Source organism: Aulonocara sp. 'chitande type north' Nkhata Bay, linkage group LG3 (assembly GCF_057382095.1).
Source record: "Aulonocara sp. 'chitande type north' Nkhata Bay isolate Kocher_YH1m ecotype deep benthic linkage group LG3, A_spYH_male_GT1.1, whole genome shotgun sequence".
In the NCBI taxonomy this organism is placed as follows: Eukaryota; Metazoa; Chordata; class Actinopteri; order Cichliformes; family Cichlidae; genus Aulonocara; species Aulonocara sp. 'chitande type north' Nkhata Bay.
The window spans coordinates 18,351,534-18,370,778 of record NC_141346.1 but is presented as its reverse complement, the minus strand read 5'-3'; the positions used below and the strand labels follow the sequence as shown (position 1 = coordinate 18,370,778).

The 19,245-nt window shown below is 39.9% G+C and overlaps 1 protein-coding gene across 1 annotated transcript; it reads right to left on the bottom strand.

Annotated features, from left to right (window-relative positions):
• Window positions 1-6,654: 6,654 nt before the first annotated feature.
• Window positions 6,655-9,776, bottom strand: LOC147334318 (myelin-oligodendrocyte glycoprotein-like). Its single transcript, XM_086286805.1, has 2 exons — window positions 9,543-9,776; window positions 6,655-7,255 (listed from the first exon to the last, which is right to left on the bottom strand). The coding sequence occupies exons 1-2, from the start codon at window positions 9,613-9,615 to the stop codon at window positions 6,912-6,914; spliced, it is 417 nt and encodes a 138-aa protein (XP_086142931.1). The 5' UTR covers window positions 9,616-9,776; the 3' UTR covers window positions 6,655-6,911.
• Window positions 9,777-19,245: the final 9,469 nt, after the last annotated feature.

The window sequence follows — 19,245 nt, the reverse complement described above, 5'->3', positions numbered from 1 at the left end:
CTCTGAAATTTGCTCTGACTAAATGAACATGTGAATGTTGTCAGATTCTGTTATCTCAGAGGTTAAACTGATGTCCAGAAGTGTCTGATGTGGTTGTAGAGCACTCTGAGAGAACATACAATTATGTTACATGATTTATTTATTGGACACAGAAGCACTGATTATTTTTCTCTGCTGTTATGAAGTGTTTAATGTTAAAGGTGAAATCAGAAGTTTCCACCTTTAAGATTGTGTGATCCTCTGATTACTCTGAAGTGCTGAGCTAAGCCATGCTGTGGTTTTACTCTGTGAAAGGAAAAGTTTGTTAACTCATGTTCATGTTTTGAAAGTATTTGAAGGTATCCTGTAACCCGAGCTGTCAGATTCATGCAGATTAATGCTGAGAGTAAAATTGCTTCTTTCATGGATGTGACCATCTTTTATGTCATACTTTTCTTTCGTCTTTCTCAATCAATTTGGGGCCTTATTATTTCCTCTGCTGCACCTGTCTTCTGCGGCGTGCCTCAAGGATCTGTCCTTGGTCCCCTGCTCTTCTCACTGTATATGCTTCTCTTAGGCGCAATCTTTGAGAAGTACAACATCATTGTTATGCCAGTGACATACAGATCTATTTTGAATTAACTGATGATCGTTCCATGTCTGTGCACTGTTTTTGTGAGTGTATGTGTGAGGTCAAAGATTGGCTCTCTAGTAACTCCCGTAGCTTAAATAACAGGAAAACCAAAATGACAGTAATATCCCTCGTGGCCAACTCCGTGAGCCTTTGGTTCCTTGTTAGTGACCTAGGTGTGTTTTTTGGATAGCTTATTTAAATTTGACAAACAAGTGTCTTCTGTTGTCAAATTCTGCTTCCATCAATTGCGTCTTATTTGCAAGGCCAGACATTATGTCCCGCATAGGGACCTGGAGGGGCCTTTGTGACATCTAGGTTGGATTACTGCAACTCCCTTTACTTTGGTCTTAACTCTGCTCTTCTCCATAGACTGCAAATTGTTCAGAATGCGGCGGCTCGTCTCCTTACTGGTACCGGGCAGCGTGTCTCTTTTACCCCCATCCTTGCTGACCTGCATTGGCTTCCCGTTAAGTATCGCATTCAATTCAAAATCCTGCTGCTCACCTTTAGAACTATTAACAATATAGCGCCAAGTTACCTCAATGAACTACGTAGATCATACACCCCTGCTAGGGTACTAAGATCATCTTCCCAGTCACTTTTGTACAGCCGAGATCCCGACTGAAGACTAGAGGTGACCACATGTTTACCTTGGCTGCACCCGATTTGTGGAATAACCTCCCCATTACGATCCGTAAGTCCGATTCCATTCAATCCTTCAATTCGCAGTTAAAAACCTATTTATTTAATCGTCCTATTCTTAACTACTAATTATTTTTAAATGTTCATTGACTCTTTTATCTGTTACACATATTGTTCTGTTATGCTTTTATTTGTATTTATTTTGTTTTGGTGTTTTTAACGGCATCAACCTGCGAGCATGTTTGGTACTTTTCATCTGTCTCTATTATTATATCTGACCCTCTTGTATGTTCAGCACTTTGGTATACCCCTGGTTGTTAAATGTGCTATATCAATAAAGTTTGTTGTTGCTGTTGTAATAAATGTTGAGCTAACGTTCATTATTTTTTGTGCTAACAGGAGCCAAATGAACTTCCCTCAGTGGATAACCAGGCGTCTTATAGTAAACTGGTCTACATTTGCATTTGTGACATTTGACTTGATAAACTGACGCTGTCAGAAGTTTTGAATGTGTTTAATTTTTAAGGTCAGTTTTAGCGCTGATACATATGTTTAGTCTAAACTGAATTCTTGTCTTCTTGCTGTAATTGAGCTGAACAAGCGTTAAAGAACAAACACACAAATGGAAACAATCATTCACAGAGAAATCGGTGAGGACAGTCTGATGTGTATCTCTTCATATCTGATAAAAGCTTTTAAATCAGGCATCTTATCAGTTGTTTGTGAGTTTTCAACAATAAATAAAGATTTTTGACAGTAAACTTTATTTTTCTGTGACATAGATGAGCTCCTAAAGTTCAGTCTATGCTTGTAGGACAAGAAAGGCAACCACAGCCTGAACCAGGTTTACTTATCTGTTTACTTTATTAGTGGAGACTGAACATGTGGCTGTTTCACTGTTAAAAGTCTACAAATCTAGAAGAGGGCGCCACCATCCATAAACATTACCTTTATTATTATGTCTATAGCATTACCATATTATCTTATATTAGAATAAATTTTAAACCAAAGGCTGGACTGTGATCACTGAAGTGGGACTTTTATTGTTCATAAACGTTCTCAGTAGATTGTTTGTGCTCAATTTCAAGTTATGTTTTTCACACCTAATTTGAGTGTGTAGTTTTCATTATCTATAGTAAACTTCACAAGTACATCCTAAATGTAAACATGATATTGTTGTTATTCATGACATATAATTAACTTTGGTCCACATGACAGTTTCAGTCATGTGACCTTGAATTTCACTCTCTTCTCAGTGGAGGATTGTGAGCTCAGAGCTAACCGGAGCTTTGTCTTCTGATGCACTGAAGATAATAACAAGGACAGAGGAGGCAAGGATAGAAGAGACAAGGAAACATACTTTTTAGTTATAGTTATTGTTGCAGATGTTTCTTGTTATTGTCTGTGTTGCTTTATTTATTCAAAACCGAAATCATCAAAACACAGTGACTCTTATGAACATTAAAGAGCTGATCTGAAATGTATTCTGTGCACTTTTCTGCAGAGCCTGATTTTACGATGAGAACAGGCGGCAGGTGGAGAACAGCAGGTGAGCGTAGTGGAGCTTTTAGCAAGTAGAGAGGTGGAGGACACAGACGTAGAGTAAATCAGTTCAGACAGTGCATTAAAATAGGGGTCACAGTTAACAGGGTCTCACAGCTAATTAAGCACTTTATTAACTCCTTTAAGCTTTTATTTTGCACTTTTAAATCTAATTTGTGATCATAGTGTAGCCATAATATTTATTTAAAACACATACAAATCTTTATTATAATGGTTATATTCCATTATTATATGAGTTGTGAAAAGTTCTGAACTGGATATGTAAAGATCAGAAACCTTCTCGGCTCATCTCGCATTCAAGATCATCACCTCGGCCACCTCTGGACTGTTTTCAGATCTCAGCAGACTTCCTGCCGTGTTCTCTTATACATTCAATGTGTCAGTTTTTTATTTATACAGCATCAAATCATAACAGTCACCTCAAGGTGTGTTATATTGGAAAGTAGACCCTACAATAATACATACAGAGAAAAAAAATCGTATTCCTTATTAAAAGAAGCTTTGCAGCACCCACAGGCTCAGATTCAGCCTTCACAGCATCACGTGGCACCACTGAATCAAAGAAACTTGGATGCTGGTTTTCTGGATCCAAATGCTCATCTCATATACAAGGACACATCCATCCTGTTGTTTTGAGCTCAACGTGTTAAAGTGGCATCCACAATCAGCTGTGATGGTTTTCTGGTCTGAAAGACGTTAAAACAAAATTCAGAACAGACTGATGGAGGTGGAGCACTCTGTGATGGAGTAGCAGAAGAACAGTTGGAGGCTGTTAAATCTGCATTTGGTCCTCTGTGTTTTTTAAACAACTGAGCAAACAGAAACAGGTCTTAAAGTGGAGTATTGGCCTTTTTGTGGCTGTTATCGTGGGGTATTACTGAGGAGAAAGGTGGTGTGCTGCCACCTGTTGGTTGTAGTTTTTTAACTGATAGATTTAACTTCTAAAGGCTGCTTATGTAGAGGAGAGCAGTGTGTCAGAAGGAGGCCTGGAAGTAGGAGGACTCTTTGAAGAACTCATCCCTTTTATTTATATCCTGTTTCACTGCAGAAGTCACTTGGATGAGTGTTTTTCCCACTGAAACGTCCAGATGAACAGAATCAACTTTTTGGGATTTATCCTGTTTCATTTCTGTAAAATGATCTTTTTCTTTTTCTCTGCTGTTTACAACCTCATTCAGACAACAACATAGATCAAATTCCACATTTTTATAACAGATTTATATTCACTATGAAAAGTGTAGTGGTCAGGCTTAAACAGGCTAATATGTTTCCTGCTTCTGTTTGATTGGCTCTTGTTGCTCAGGGGTGGGAAAACTGAGGACTCTTTCTAATTTGTGCCTCCTGGTCTCCTCCGTCTTCCTGCCTGTTACCTGAAAATCAATCTCAGTGCTTCATGCTGAAGAATTTCTCATTTATATGATAGTTCTGGAGCACTGTTTGTATTCTAGTTGTAATTTAATGTTATTTAATTACCAGAGTTTAAAATGAAGCTCTGAGACGCTGATGTCTCGTTCTGTTGAGACTGTTTCCTTGACTCCTCTCTCCTTGTGTCCTTTCTGAGCTCCTCAGTGGGCCTCAGACACACTGGAGGGGTTTGTGTTATCAGAATGATCCTCTGATAACAAACCTCACAGTGTGATAAATGTCAGCATCCAGCGTGTGCTATACGCACTCTGGTTTAGAAGATGTACATAAGTGAGGAGAAGCCTTTTACTGAGTTTAAGTAAACACACATCAGATTGTTCTCACTGATCGCTCTGATTATGAATAACACGATGACCTGAAGCAAAGCTCAGAGGGTTTGCTGTGTGTTCTTTGGTGCTGATTCAGCAGGAATCAGTGAGAAAGTGCAAAAATAAATCTCTGTTAAACAGTCAACAGTCCAGTTTTTTATTTCTTTGGTTCTCCACTTCAGTGGCTCAGTGCATCAGATTCACGGGGAGATTAAAATCAAACAAATAACAGAATTAAACCAGGGAACAAATGAGGGAAAAGTTCTGCACCAGGCTGAACCCCGTAAGTCGGCAGTGGTTGATGTATCGTTCACAGAAAATGTAAACAGGTGAACACAGACAGTACATGAGAGAAACTGCTGTAAGTGATCAAATCAACACATGTCGCACAACTTTCCTCCTTCCTTGCACAATTTCCTCCAGAACACTGAGCAGAAAAAAGACACCTGGACTGTTTCAGCCGCTCCTGGAGGAGAGGTGAGAAACAAACTAAATCTAAACCAGCTTTTTTTACTCTGATACCTTCAGGATTTCGTGGCTGACTTCACACATGCACAGACAGCAACAGTATTTTTTAATACAGATCACAGCATTTATGCATTCATAATCTTGCAAAACACTAAACCCAGAGAAAAAAAAAAAGCATAAATTACTTAGTTTGTTTAAATTGTTGATTTACACCAAAAAACAATGTTTCACAAATAGGAAACGTAAAACACAAGTTTTTGTAACACTGTTTCAATTTTCCACTGAAGGAAGTTCAAGTACCTGCTGAAGGAAATAAATAAATTTGAAAAATACCATAAAGTTAGTGGTACTGAGATGGTCTGTTCTCTAGAACAGGTCATTTCCCAGTCACTGCTGCATTAACTTCAGTTTTCATAAAACAAAATTTGTCATTTTTAGCTGCACAAAATTGCCTTTTGCAGTCTAAAATCCCTGTTTGTGTAAATTTAGGAAACATTACATAGTAAAGACAGTTATAAAGAGGGAGTTATAAAAATGACACTTTAGTTACAGTCATGTTGACTGTAACTAAAGTGTTTCACTCTGAGATATTTTTCATGTCTGTAACATTGCCAGGATGCATCACCATGACAACTAAGAAACAGAGCTTAAAGAGTGTAAACAATTTTATCCCAAACCGTCATCCTCATCTAATGTAATAGATTTAATTCTTAAAGTGATGCATTTTTAATTCATAAGTGTAGAAACCTGTGAGCTGTTAAATGATTCCCTCCATCACCAACCCCACAGATGTCCAAATGTAACATTTTTCACTCTTTAAAAATGGGAAATATAAAGTTTGTGTCCTGGGACCTAACTTTGAATACATGAACCTGAGGTATGTTCATGTGTACGAGTTCATATCCACAAACACATCAGTCAGTATTGCACCATTAGTACCTGTTTCCCTGCTCCAAACAGTGTGAAACCCTCCCAATGTCTTTAGACTTTAACAGGATCTCTGAGAAGCAGAAATCACATATTCAGCACCATTCCCTTTTCTTCTTTTACAGATCAAATCATTAGGTACAAGAACAAACACACCAAAACTGACAGACTCACTACCAGTGCCACAAACCCTCCATGTCCTCCTGGAGGACCTGCAGGTGAGAAGAAGGTGGTGAGTAAAGAACAGAACAGAATCCAGAATTGAAGTCAGTTCAGTCCCTGAAACCCTGAAACCAAATTTCATGATCTACATGTCCTCAGATCATCTGTTTGTTCTTGTGTTGAGTGACATGCTGGGAATTTGGAGCAACAGCAGGAGAATCAGGTGGAAAAGCCGTAAGATGTTTCAAACAAGTGCATTTCAACAGGAGGTTAGTATCAATCCTGATTCTCATTGTTATGGTTTATGTAGATAAAAAAAAACAGCAACACCAACAAGAAGCACAACAGGAACTACCAGACCAGCTATTAGTCCAACAGATCCATCCTCCTTCCCTCCATCCTTCTTCCCTCCATCCTCCTTCCCTCCATCCTCCTTCCCTCCATCCTTCTTCCCTCCATCCTCCTTCCCTCCATCCTCCTTCCCTCCATCCTTCTTCCCTCCATCCTCCTTCCCTCCATCCTCCTTCCCTCCATCCTCCTTCCCTCCATCCTCTGTGTGTCCTCCTGGCTGACCTGCAGGTGAGAAACAGGTGTGAGGTGTCAGCTGTCAGGTAGGTGATGAGTGAAGAACAGAACAGAATCCATTTCCTCTTCAAACTGCTGTCAGACATTATCTACTGCACTCTGATCACATCACTCAGACCAGCTGCTTTCTACAAAGTCTCATCAACAACATCTTTAGAAACAAACATCAACAACCAGGAAGCAGCTTCACCTCTGATCACACACACACTCAACTCTACTCACTCACCTGGAGGATCAACAACAGTCAGGTTGATGATGGTGGTTTCCCATGAGCGTGTGTCTTCCATAAAGACACGACACTCGTATTTTCCAGCATCAGCAGTCATCACATTCTTCAGAATCAAAGACACGTCTCCATCCTTCATCTGTCTGTCCTGCAGATCCACCCGGTTCTTAAAAGATGGATGCTGGTTGTCTGGATCAAACTGACCGTTCCGGTGCACAAAAACATATTTATCTGTCAGGTCAGCTCTGCTCCACTCTACAAGATCAATGTTGTTGTTTGGAGCTCGACATGTCAGAGTGATGTCTTGTCCAGACTCAGCTGTGATGTTTTTCTGGTCTGAAAGAGGAAACAACACAGATCAGAGAGGTTAAAGGGATCCAAGTATAACTGTTCACTTTTAAAGCAGCCAATCAGAAGACACTGGAGTTATGCACACTGGTCAAACCATCACACAAGTATTAAATGTTATTTAATATCATAGTTTTACATCTAGTTCCTATTTTTAATATGTCCGTTAATAAACTGAACAACATAGGCTAGTCTAGCTTGACAGTGTTTTCCTATCATGGCTGTAATAATCTATGGACATGTATTTGTTGCTGCTGTCCCTGATTACTATGTTGGTGTGTATGAGTGTGTGTGTGGGTGTGTCAGAACACTGGGTTTCAGGCATCATCAGGACTGGTGGGTGTGTCCCGCCTGGAGGCGGGCCACACCTGAAGAGGACGATCACACACACACCTGCAGCGGCTCAAGCCTCGTCATGGGACCTTTTTAGCAGAGTGGCTGAGTTCTCACTGATGCTGGATTGTTGTGTAAGACTCCATGGCAGTGTGAGAGCTAAGCGTAAAGCCAGTTAGTGCATCCCTACCAGAGTTTGTGTCTTACGGTTGCTTTTGGTGGTTTCCCCCCCGGAGGAGTTTGCAAACAGGAAGGCAGCGAGCACGGGGAGTGCGAAGACACAGACTTTTTGAGGAAAGACATGACACGGCAGTCAAGCAAGAGCACAGGGATTTATTGTCATTTGTTGCACTGTAAATAAACGCGCTGTTCAGCACAAAGAGTCCAGCATTTGGGTCCTCATTCCCCACTTTCCCATGGTTTGCCTCGCTAACCGTGACAATGGCAGATGGTAAATTAGTTCTGTTTGCATAGAACAGTTCAATTAAAAAAATAATATAACTTTATATGACTTCTTAAAGTCACCAAAATAAATGAATGTAATGCACTCATTTTCCATAACAATGCTGACATCAGCAAGTTTTAGTATAACTCATGAAGTTCTCAGACGCCGCCGCCATTGTGGGTGGGGTGTTTGAGGGAAGCAAACTGGAGTAGGGGGGTCATCAAGGACTTTGTCTGCTGGTGTGAACAGAACCATCTTTGCATCAATGCCAGCAAGACAAAGGACCTGATGATTGACTTCAGCAAGGAGCCATCCCCTATTACACCAGTGAACATCCAGGGTTTGGACACTGGAACAGTGGAGCAATACAAATACCTAGGTGTTCACCTCAATAACAAACCGGACTGGTCCACAAACACAAATGCACTCTATAAAAAGGGTCTAAGTCATCTCCACCTGCTACGGCGGCTGAGATCCCTTGGGGTGAACCGGACTCTCCTGAGGACGTTTTAGGACACTGTGGTGGCGTCTGCTATCTTTTTTGCTGTGGTCTGCTGGAGTGGTGGAATGGCAGAGAGGGACAGGGGGGAACTCAACAAACTGGTCTGGAGGGCCTGTCAGACTCTATAACACAGTTTAACACTGTTATCTTACTCATCACCTGTTTAATTGACGGATCATATGTTTTTTTTTATTGCTGCTACTTATTTGCAGCTTGTTTGTACACTGTTTATTTCACCAGGAGCATCCATACACCCCCACACTTACATGTACAAATCTCTGTACATGGTTGCTTATGTATATAAGACCACTTTGTGCCTTCCTTCTAAATGTCATATTCATCTTGCTATAAGAGCTGTGCGACGGCCAAATTTCTCATTCGTGGGATATTAAAGGTTCTCCAAAAGTTGATTCTGTTCATCTGGACGTAGCGTTTTGTGGGAGAAATGTTTCACCCAAGTGACTTCTTCAGTCTCAGCTGACTGCAGGTCAGGTATTAAAGGTTTATTCTATTCTATGTCCAGCAGGGGGCATTGCGCTCGTTTGCTATATATTTGTGATGCATGTTTTTCTGTAACCCCCCCCCAAACACACACACACATAAATTTATGATAATCAATAAAGCAAAGGCCATAACTAATGCAAACTATATTGTACAACTGAACAGATGGTCTGATAAACAACTGATAGTCCCTGTACTACACTGCGCAATAAAGGAATAATGAAGCTCCTTAAGATTAGGAGAACAGAACCGCCACGTACATAGTTTCTGTTCTCTGCACAGGAAGCATCATAACTAATCAACCCACTGATTCAATCATTTGTATTCTCTGATCAGCAAATGAATGAATGGACGTCAGTAACCACCTGGCCTGAATTATGTAGGTAAAATATGTCAAGTGCTCACTAATAAAAGCAGCAGAAAACACCTGAAAAAACATGTCACCAAGTAAGAACTCACTCAGCATAATCAAAAGCATTATTAGCACATCTCACCTGCAGAAGTAAACTCCAGGAGGAAGACAGAGGACAAACTCAACAAGTGTGACATAGTTATCCAAACATCCATTCCAGCGCAGATTTTCCGATCAAGCCGTTGTTTTTCTGTTTTCTATAAATGATGTTCCAAATTAGTTTTTAATCGGCTAATCTACTGATAAATTCAGATTTTTAGATAAACCTGTATCTAGAGCTAATGTTTGAATGAAAGAAGGGAGGAAAGTGCGTGTTCCTCTTTTATCACACATCTGAAACTTGGGATGCTTCTAGAAAGTGTGAGGGAAAGGGGGTGGGGGCTCTTTGAAGACTCCTCCTTGTGTCTCCTCCTCCTCAGTTCTGTTCCTACAGTAAATCAGAGGTAAACTACTGATTTTAAGCACACTTTTGTATTCAGCTTGTCCCGGCAGAACCAACATGACTCCATTTTCTTTGACAATTATCCTGATGAGAGGAGGCGGGGGGGCTGGAGCTTCCCCCAGCAATCATAGAGGGAGAGGTGGGGTACACACAGGACAGACCAGGGTAACATGGCTTGTTTGGGATGTGGGACGTAAGCCAGGCAGACAGGAGAGGAGAGGCGACTTCTTAGTCAGCTATGCTCCTCTTGGCAGTCCTAACCATGTATTATCTGAATGGTGATAATTATTCTCTTCAAAATAACCCAACACGTTTCTTTTCAAATACAGAAATAAAAGAAAAAACCTAAAACAAACAATGAAATCATTATCATTTGCTGCACACAGCTCCACTTGCCAACATAATGGAAAGTAAGATGTTTTCCCTGTGAGTCACACCGCTGAACGGCTATTTACTGAGTGATTATATTACACTACATCCGCTAAAAAAAAGTTAATGTCATAAAAGTCTTGGGAGAACAGACTGAGGCAGAGGAGGATTGGGAGAGTGTGGAAAAAGAGGAAACTCTCATGGAGTGAAATCTGCGGAATGGAATATAATAGACTAAGTTTCATCATCCGAGCGACATACGATCTGCTACCTTCCCCAATAAATCTGCAGCTGTGGTTTGGAAAGGACCCACCCTGCCCCCTGTGTACAGTCCCACCAACAATGTTCCGCTCTTCTCTCCTCTGCTCTTCATCCCCATTCTTGGAGGCAGTGGGGAGGTAGAGCGTACAGCCTGATCCAGAGGGGAGGTGTGGGAAGCCAGATCGGGCGCCCCCCTTCGGCTCTCCTCTCTGCTCTCTCCTATCTTGTCCCTTTTGTCTTACATCACATTTTCTATCCCTTTGCAGAAGTAAGGCTTCATAAATGCTAAAGAGTTAAGCATTATTTCTCAGTTGCAGTGAATATATAAAAATAAACTGTAGGAAACTAAACAGAAGAAAGAAGACGAGAAATAACAATTTAACATAAACCAGTGACACACTCCAGTATGGAACGCCAGGACTGCCATAATGAATTAATTAAATACACCATTAAATAATTAATTAAATGTGGCAATAATTAATTAAAATTGGAATTAATTAATTAAATAAATAGTTATGATATATGTAATTAATTAATTATTGACACATTTAATTAATTATTGACACATTTCATTAATTAATTATTGACACATTTAATTAATTATTTATGTATTTCACATTTTAATTAATTATTGACACATTTAATTAATTATTGACACATTTAATTAATTATTTAATGATATATTTATTTATTTCATTTTGGCAGTCCTGGCGCCTGGCTCTCATCATGAAATAATTTTATCTGTCAGCCTCACCCATCAAACTCAGGGGGCGGGGTTAACGCTGATCGAGTCAAAACCATTGCTTTGGCCTGGTGGCCATTGTTTCTAGCACACAACAACCGGCATGTGGAAGCTAACAGAACTGAGCTTTGAAAAACCCTGTTTGTGTGTCACCAAATACCGTTTTAATATTTTTTTAGCCGAGAATGTAGTGGTTTAATCTTCATGTGTCTGGTCGGTTTGTCAAGATACAGCCTCTTTGCAAAAGTGTTTCGATGATTTCGGAGATGTCTGCCCAGTCTCACGGCAAAGCGTGGGATAGACCCGCTCGCCTCGCAAGCAATCCCACCGACAAAGCGCAGGCCCCGGTACACAGCTGTAGTAACCCCCGCTGACTTCTTTTACTGAGGTTATATTTATCGGTGTTTTATTTCCTGATGTTCTTATGTGTCCTACGTGTTTCAGTCGCCAATTCTGAATTATAACTAACATTAAAAACATGTTTAAGGAGGAGAGAGAGCAAATAAATCTGTTTAACATCTGATCTTTGGGTTTTTGTTCAGTAATCAGCGTGACCTGTGTATAAACACATAAAAGAGATAACGTTGGTGTTTCCGTCATGTAGTAACTGCTGGCTTTAACTGTACAAAGGTTGTTCGACACTATGAAACACATACAGACTTCATGATGTTCGGCTAATATTTTTATTGTGAATATTAATCATGCTGACCTCGCTCTGTACACCACGCAGCGAGGTCAGCATATCCACGATATCCTCAGCTCCATGAGTTAACACAAAGTTTCCCAGCTGACTATCTAACTTCCAACTATTCCAGAGACGTGAAAATATACAGCATAAAGAAAAGTGTAAGAGACTCAGCAGCAGATTAGAATAACAGTTATACATTTAATAAATCACCAATGAATCCAAGAAACGAGCAAACCTGTTCAGACAATTTGAGTTTGTGTTCCCTCAGCTGCAGACTCGCTGCTGTTTAAATGTTTGAAAAGGAAGATTAGATATAAAAAACGTCAAACATAGACTCAGTCTGCCTTCACATTTGATATGAGGCCAGCACGTATAGTGGCCTCAGCAGGCTATTACTGAAATACACGTGCTATATCATAAACTATGATATAAACAGGGAGGTCCTATTAACATGTTTAGTTTTAAAGGACACCTTCCTGCCTGTAGTCTCCTTCATGAGCAGTATTAGTTTTCTTCTAACATCCAGAAGTCTGCACAATGTGTTTCATAGTTTGTAACAAGCCTTTGACAGGTAAACATAACATGACCGAAAAAGCAAAAAAAAAGAAAAAAAAAGAGAGAGAGAGAGAGAGAGAGAGAGAGTGATGACATAAGAAGAGAAAATTCTCTCAATTATGGAGACAGACAAATGGTTCATTTATGTTTGATGTGTTTATTCCTCCCTAAATATCGTCGGTGAAGTTTGCCATGCACGTCAGATTTTCCTGCGCATTTTTATACCTCTGCCAACAGAGAGAGAAAAAAAATCACATTCTAACAGACAGCTGGTGCTTAGAATACAGTTGAATAACTATTAAAAAACAGATGATATTTAGATGATAGTTCAGTCTAACACATGTGCCAGTGAACCATTAAACGTCTGTGAAACTATGCAGTTATGAAACGTAACTTTAACCTCAGCCAAACCGATTTGCTCAGTTGTAAATAAAACAGCGAAGTAAACGTGACCCGACAGACAGAACCTGAGTGAATGAAGTCCAGCGTTTAACCACTGAGAGCTAAAACTCAGCTGAGGTTTGAAAGCTGTGTGCTGGTGATTGGACATCAGCCGCTGATAAAGCTGTTCGCCTATAAAGTGCTCTGTAAGGAAACAAGCTCCAGCAGCTCTGCGCTCGGGGAAAACACTATATTTCCTTATCTTGTGCAGAAAAATGTGCTGACATTGCTTTATATCGAGCACCGGCTGCCCAGTTAAAACTGTGACTATCACCAGGTAACTAGGCGTGTTTCTTGAATTAGCAGCAGGTGTTAAACAGCTGACAGATGAGGAGGAGGATGCATGCAGGTAAACTGAGGGTCTGCTGAGCTGATCGCTGGTTTCGTGAGAAAAATGTCAGCTCGTTCTTTATGTTACAGAAGCACAGAGACACAAGACCAGGCGGAAAGAGACGATCGTTCGGTGAAAATGAGAATCTGCGAATGCAACATGTGGAACACGGAGAGTGGAATATGTAAACAAACCGGTTAATGTACCCCCTCGGTGCGCTCTGCATGCTAACTGTTAGCAGAGCTAGTGAAATCTCTGAAAACATCTGAGCACTTTTGCAAACATGTTCTATGTTGACAACCTGACCAGACATACGTCGCGACATTCGCGGCTAAAACACTGTTAAAAGTGTAGCTGGTGACAGAAAAACGGGGTATTTTAAAACTACACCACCACCATTGCTGCCTGTGATTTGATCTGCATTCTGGGATAACTGGCTGCCCCAAGTCTACACAAGCAATCGATTATCTAGGATCGACCTGTTTTGACTTACTTTGCACGGCAACCAATCAAATGTTAGAGAAGCTGCATGGGCAGCGTTAACCCCGCCCCCTGAGTTTGATGGGTGAGGCTGACAGATAAAATTATTTCATGACGAGAGCCAGGCGTCAGGACTGCCAAAATGAAATAAATAAATATATCATTAAATAATTAATTAAATGTGTCAATAATTAATTAAATGTGTCAATAATTAATTAAAATGTGAAATACATAAATAATTAATTAAATGTGTCAATAATTAATTAATTACATGTGTCATAACTATTTATTTAATTAATTAATTCCAATTTTAATTAATTATTGCCACATTTAATTAATTATTTAATGGTGTATTTAATTAATTCATTATGGCAGTCCTGGCGTTCCATACACCAGGGCCTGATCAACCCTGGCAGGGCCTCCTTGGATGATGTGTGCTGCTGGCAAAGTTTCTGGGCTGCTTTTTCTCATAACAGCCATCCCTCAACATCTAAAGCAATGCATTATTAGGGACTGTAACCTCAACATCCAGTCCTTTTTACTGAATCTGTTAAAGAGTGAACATTCCAGTTTTAAAATTCATTTTGTTGTTTAAGGCAGTGGGTTAGTGCATCATATTCACAGGGAAATTAAAGTCAAACAAAGAACAAAAATTAAACCAGGGAACAAATGCATTAAGGGGTCTGAGTTCCCTTCCCAGACGCCTTAACGCCCACTCACATCCTGGGCCATCTGACCTCAGGAAATCACATGATAGGGTGGGGCCAGGTTTCACAATGAGCTCATCTGAAACCCTGGCTGATTGTGACCTACACCCATTTTCACACCTTGGCTGATGTGGTTAGGTAGAGGATCATCAGGGGGTCCTTTGTCCCTCTGTGGGGGGAAACTCCCACTGGGTTTAAATCTGGGACTCTCCACCATTTGACCTTAGAACTGAAGAAGCTTCTCGGATGAGAGGTGAAACGTCTTCAAGCAACTTAAAGAAGTCCAGACGCTTTTCTTTACAAGCTCTTTAGACTACGATGACCTGGATGACTGAGAACCTTCACAGATTTTTAAACTTTCCCTCTGTCCTCTTCATTCTCATTAATTCTATTTGTGTTTTTTTTCAGTACCAGAAATAATGGTATGTGATGGTTTTCTGGTCTAAAAGAGGAAACAACACAGAGCGTTAAGGTTAAAGGTCAAAGGACAACTGCTCAATCTACTGTTGTGGAATCTTCTGTAAAAAAAAGTTCTGCAACACAGTCAGCTCTGGTCAAGCTATTTTAATTACTGCATGCATGAAGGAGGGCCAACACACATCAAACATCACAGTTCACAGTCATGCCAGCTCTGCCCTTGAGACGTCTCAGCTCCTCTCTTATACCCCCACACACTTACGTACAACAGGTTTCTGTCCCACGGGCTGTGGCTGGGCAGAGAGCAGCTCCCACTGTCTTTTCCCAGGAAGCTCCTGGCACTGGTCATCTTGGGAGTTTTGTCCTTCTGAGTAAAACAGTTAGCGGATAACATAGTGAAACGTTGTTACGCCAAGCTAAGCAGTTTTCACAGGGTCATACTGACACACACACATACTTCCTCTAAGCAAACAAAGGTTATGCCAAATCCTACAGTGAGATTGTAAACACATAAATCTAGATGTGAGGATAAACTAAAATTTCTATAACACTAAAGCAGCCAATGAAATGTGATTGGAGTTATTCAGACAGATTAAACCACCACACACTGGTCACCTGAAATGTTGCTGACACACAGCTTCTGTATGTCTGCAGTGAACACAACAAAATGTAAAGTACTGTTTGGTTTGGTGAGGATGAAACTTGTGCATAAAGGTGATCATACACAGACATATTCATTTGTGTTTCTGGTTTTACTATTAGAGAGTTAATTAAACGTAAGATATGACTTGGATGTTAATTACATTCAGCACGTTTGTATACATTTCGTTTACAGAGCGCTCTCCACACCTGTAAGCCGGTGTTTGCATTCCTGTGCTGTTTGTTGCAGAATGACAGTAAAGAAGTTTATTTAAGAGTCCTGTGTGTTCTGACCTCTTCTTTTATTTGGTTTTTATTTATAGCTCATGTAATTTTATTTTACAGTTCCAATGTACAGCTGTGGTTGTTTTGCTAATATATATTGTAATATATCTATATCACTAAAGCACTTCTGGATGGATGCAAACTGCATTTCGTTGCCCTGTACCTGTGCATGTGCAATGACAATAAAGTTGAATTCTATTCTATTCTATTTTAAAGTGCTTTATAAATAAAGTTGATGATGACGATGATGAACAAACATCACTGCTATCTAACCAAGGTCTATACGGGCCTGAGTGAACAAAGCTATCATCACCACTGACACTGACTTTCATTCCTCAAACAATAAAAAGAATGAAAAGTTTCACAAACTCTGATCTGTCTTCTTGTTTCTGTCTCACAGGAACAGACTGAGCTTTAGCAGCCAAACAACTTCATCTTTGATTCTGAGTTAGAGTTAAAGAAGTTTTACTGCCAGATGTTATCAAATATTTTAGTTTTCTTACTTATTTATAAGTCAGCATATAACTAAGAAAAAGCCTGATTTGTAAGCCTGACTTTAAACAAAGTTGAAGGAAGCACACATCGCTTATGAATAATGTGGCCACCACCTAAAACAAAGCTCCGCTGTTGGCTGTTTGCTCTTTGGCATCCGTTCATCAGGTTTTCCATGAGAAGAGACATGCAGCAGCTGAGAGGTGGAGGTCTAATTTCCGTTAAAAAGTCGATTGCCCAGTCTCACATTCCTGTGGTTCTTCAAAGAAGTGGATTATTGCAACATATTTACAGCACAGACTGAAGACTTCTTATAAGCGTGAACACAGAGGACAAAAGAAAAACAACCAGGTGCCCAACTTGAAAATAATTTGCTGCTGCCCTTTTATTGTTGGACTTGTCAGCAGCTTTTGACACGGTCGACCATGACATCCTGTTATCACGGCTAGAATTTCATGCTGGCCTAAAAGGATCTGCCCTACAGTGGTTTTGTTCCTATTTGTCAGAAAGGTTTTTTTTATGTCAATATGGGCCCCCACAACTCCAGAATAGCCCCTCTTAAATACGATGTACCTCAAGGCTCTATTTTGGGTCCTGCCCTGTTTGCACTCTATTTGTTGCCATTGGGCTCCATCTTCTCGTGGTACAGCATTTCATTTCATTGTTTTGCTGATGATTTGCAGATTTATCTACCTTTAAAAGCAGGGTCAGACCATCCGCAGCACTTATTACGCTGCCTTGATGATGTCAAACAGTGGTTGTCATTAAATTTTTTAAAGCTAAATGAAAATAAAACTGAGGTTGTCATTTTTGGCAACTTTAATCATATCGACAGCACTCTGGGCACCGTTTCCTCGTATTGTAAAACACATGTAAAAAACCTCGGTGTCTACATTGATGGTTCTTTTAAATTGAATAAGCAGGTGAGTGCAGCAGTTCAGTCCTGTTTTTTTCAGTTAAGACAGCTAGCCAAGGTAAAGCCATACCTAATGTCTTTTAGCGTGTTTTTTTCCCTTTTCCTTCAGATTGGACTACTGCAATTCATTGTATTATGGTCTAGATCAGGCCACCATCCATCGTCTTCAGATGGTTCAAAATGCTGCTGCTCGCCTGCTAACTGGTACCAAACGGAGAGAGCATATAACCCCAGTTTTAGCTTCTTTACACTGGCTTCCTGTCTCCTACAGGATCCAATTTAAACTTCTACTTTTTGTTTTTAAGTCACTTAACGCCCGAGCCCCTCCTTACCTGTCTGAGCTCCTCTCTGCCTATGCTCCAGGAAAAACCACGAGGTCTAGATCAAAACTAATGTTGTCCATCCCACGGACTAACCTCAAATCCCGTGGTGATAGATCCTTCTCTGTGGCAGGTCCCAGACTCTGGAATAGTCTCCCCTTAAATATTAGATCTGCACAAACACTTGAGCAATTTAAATCTTTACTAAAGACACATTTCTATGCCCTGGCTTTTAACACACTATGACCCAAGCATTTTGGTCTTATTTGAATTAGTTTAGTTATTGTTTTAATTCTTTTACTGTCCTATTACCGTATTGTTTTTTATTGTTATTATTGTATGACGTTGCTTTTTAATACCATTTTTATATTGTTAAGCACTTTGTGCAGCATCGGCTGTTTGAAATGTGCTATATAAATAAATTTGACCTTGACCTTGACCTTAAAGAACTGAGAGCTGCTGGGACTCACAGTCAGACGAGCTGGGGGAGAATTTATTGTATCTTGAACAAAAAGGGACACGTAGAAATGTTTAATTAATTTAGCACTGAGACACCCCTTACAAACACTAAACTCCTCAAATCAGCCATTCTTGAGTATTGGATGTTTAAAAGAAAAAAATTAATTTCTTAAAATTGTCTGATCATCAACAACAGGATTTGTATTATGTTTACAGGAAGTGGGAAATGAAAACCTTTGGATTGCGAGGAGGAGGATAGATATCACTGATGTGACTGAAGGCAAGTCTGTCTGCAGTTAGCTGCACCCTGTTCTTAATAAATGTGTCCCACAGTCTCCTTGAAGAGTCAGGTTTACAGTGTGACAGAAGAAGGTTACTGACCTTGGTTTGTGGTGCAGCTCAGCAGTGAGATCAGAACTAAAGAGAAATTAAACTCAGGTTAGTTCAGAGTAGAGCTGTATGTGGGAGTATTTCTAATCCAACTCCTGCAATATTTGTGTTCAATCCTGCCCACAGTTAAACTGTGTTTAACTAAAGTGCCAGATGTTTGCTCTCGGATGCTCTAATCAGTTTTTATTTACAGCTGTCAGAAGAATGTAGAGTATGACACCAACATGTGAGCACACCTCTCCTAACCCTGCCTTACAGACTGTAATGTCTGATAAAATATGTTTATATGCATTGAATGTGCAATTTCATTAGAATAAGAACAGAATAAATAAAAACAAATTCAACAAGAATCTCTGCTTTGAATTAAAAACAGATGCAAACCCTGAGACACAGTTCAAAGAAATACATTCAAACACACCGGTTCTTGGGACCAGTAAGAACATACATTTGTTAAAATTATTGAAACATTTGACGGATATCGCAGATGTAATCACTTTGTAGAGAATTTCTAAATCTGAAAAATATGTTCCATGTAATGTGAAATTTTTCTTTCCTACGCAGAATCCTTCCTGCACTGCAACGGCACATCTGGACGCTTTAGCTGTTTTCTGCAGCATTCTTAACAGAAATAAAGGCAGAAATCTTCCTTTTATCTCATTTTTACTTTTACTCATGTATGTGATCCGAGGCCGTAAAATATGGAATAAAGTTAAGTAGAAAGGACAGGTGCAGAGTTGAGATGAGCTCTTCTATGAGGACGTTCAGGTAATGGCAAACTTTTACTGTTTTAAATTATACAATGAAGGAGGCGTACGGGGTCGAGGGCAGACTTTCAGGAATCTTACATGCTA

Excerpts from the sequence above, each read along its gene's own strand:
- LOC147334318 (XM_086286805.1), bottom strand. The coding sequence starts at position 9,615 with ATGGATGTTTGGATAACTATGTCACACTTGTTGAGTTTGTCCTCTGTC. Across the intron at positions 7,256-9,542 it reads CCTGGAGTTTACTTCTGCAG|ACCAGAAAAACATCACAGCT; the intron begins GTGAGATGTGCT and ends TTCCTCTTTCAG.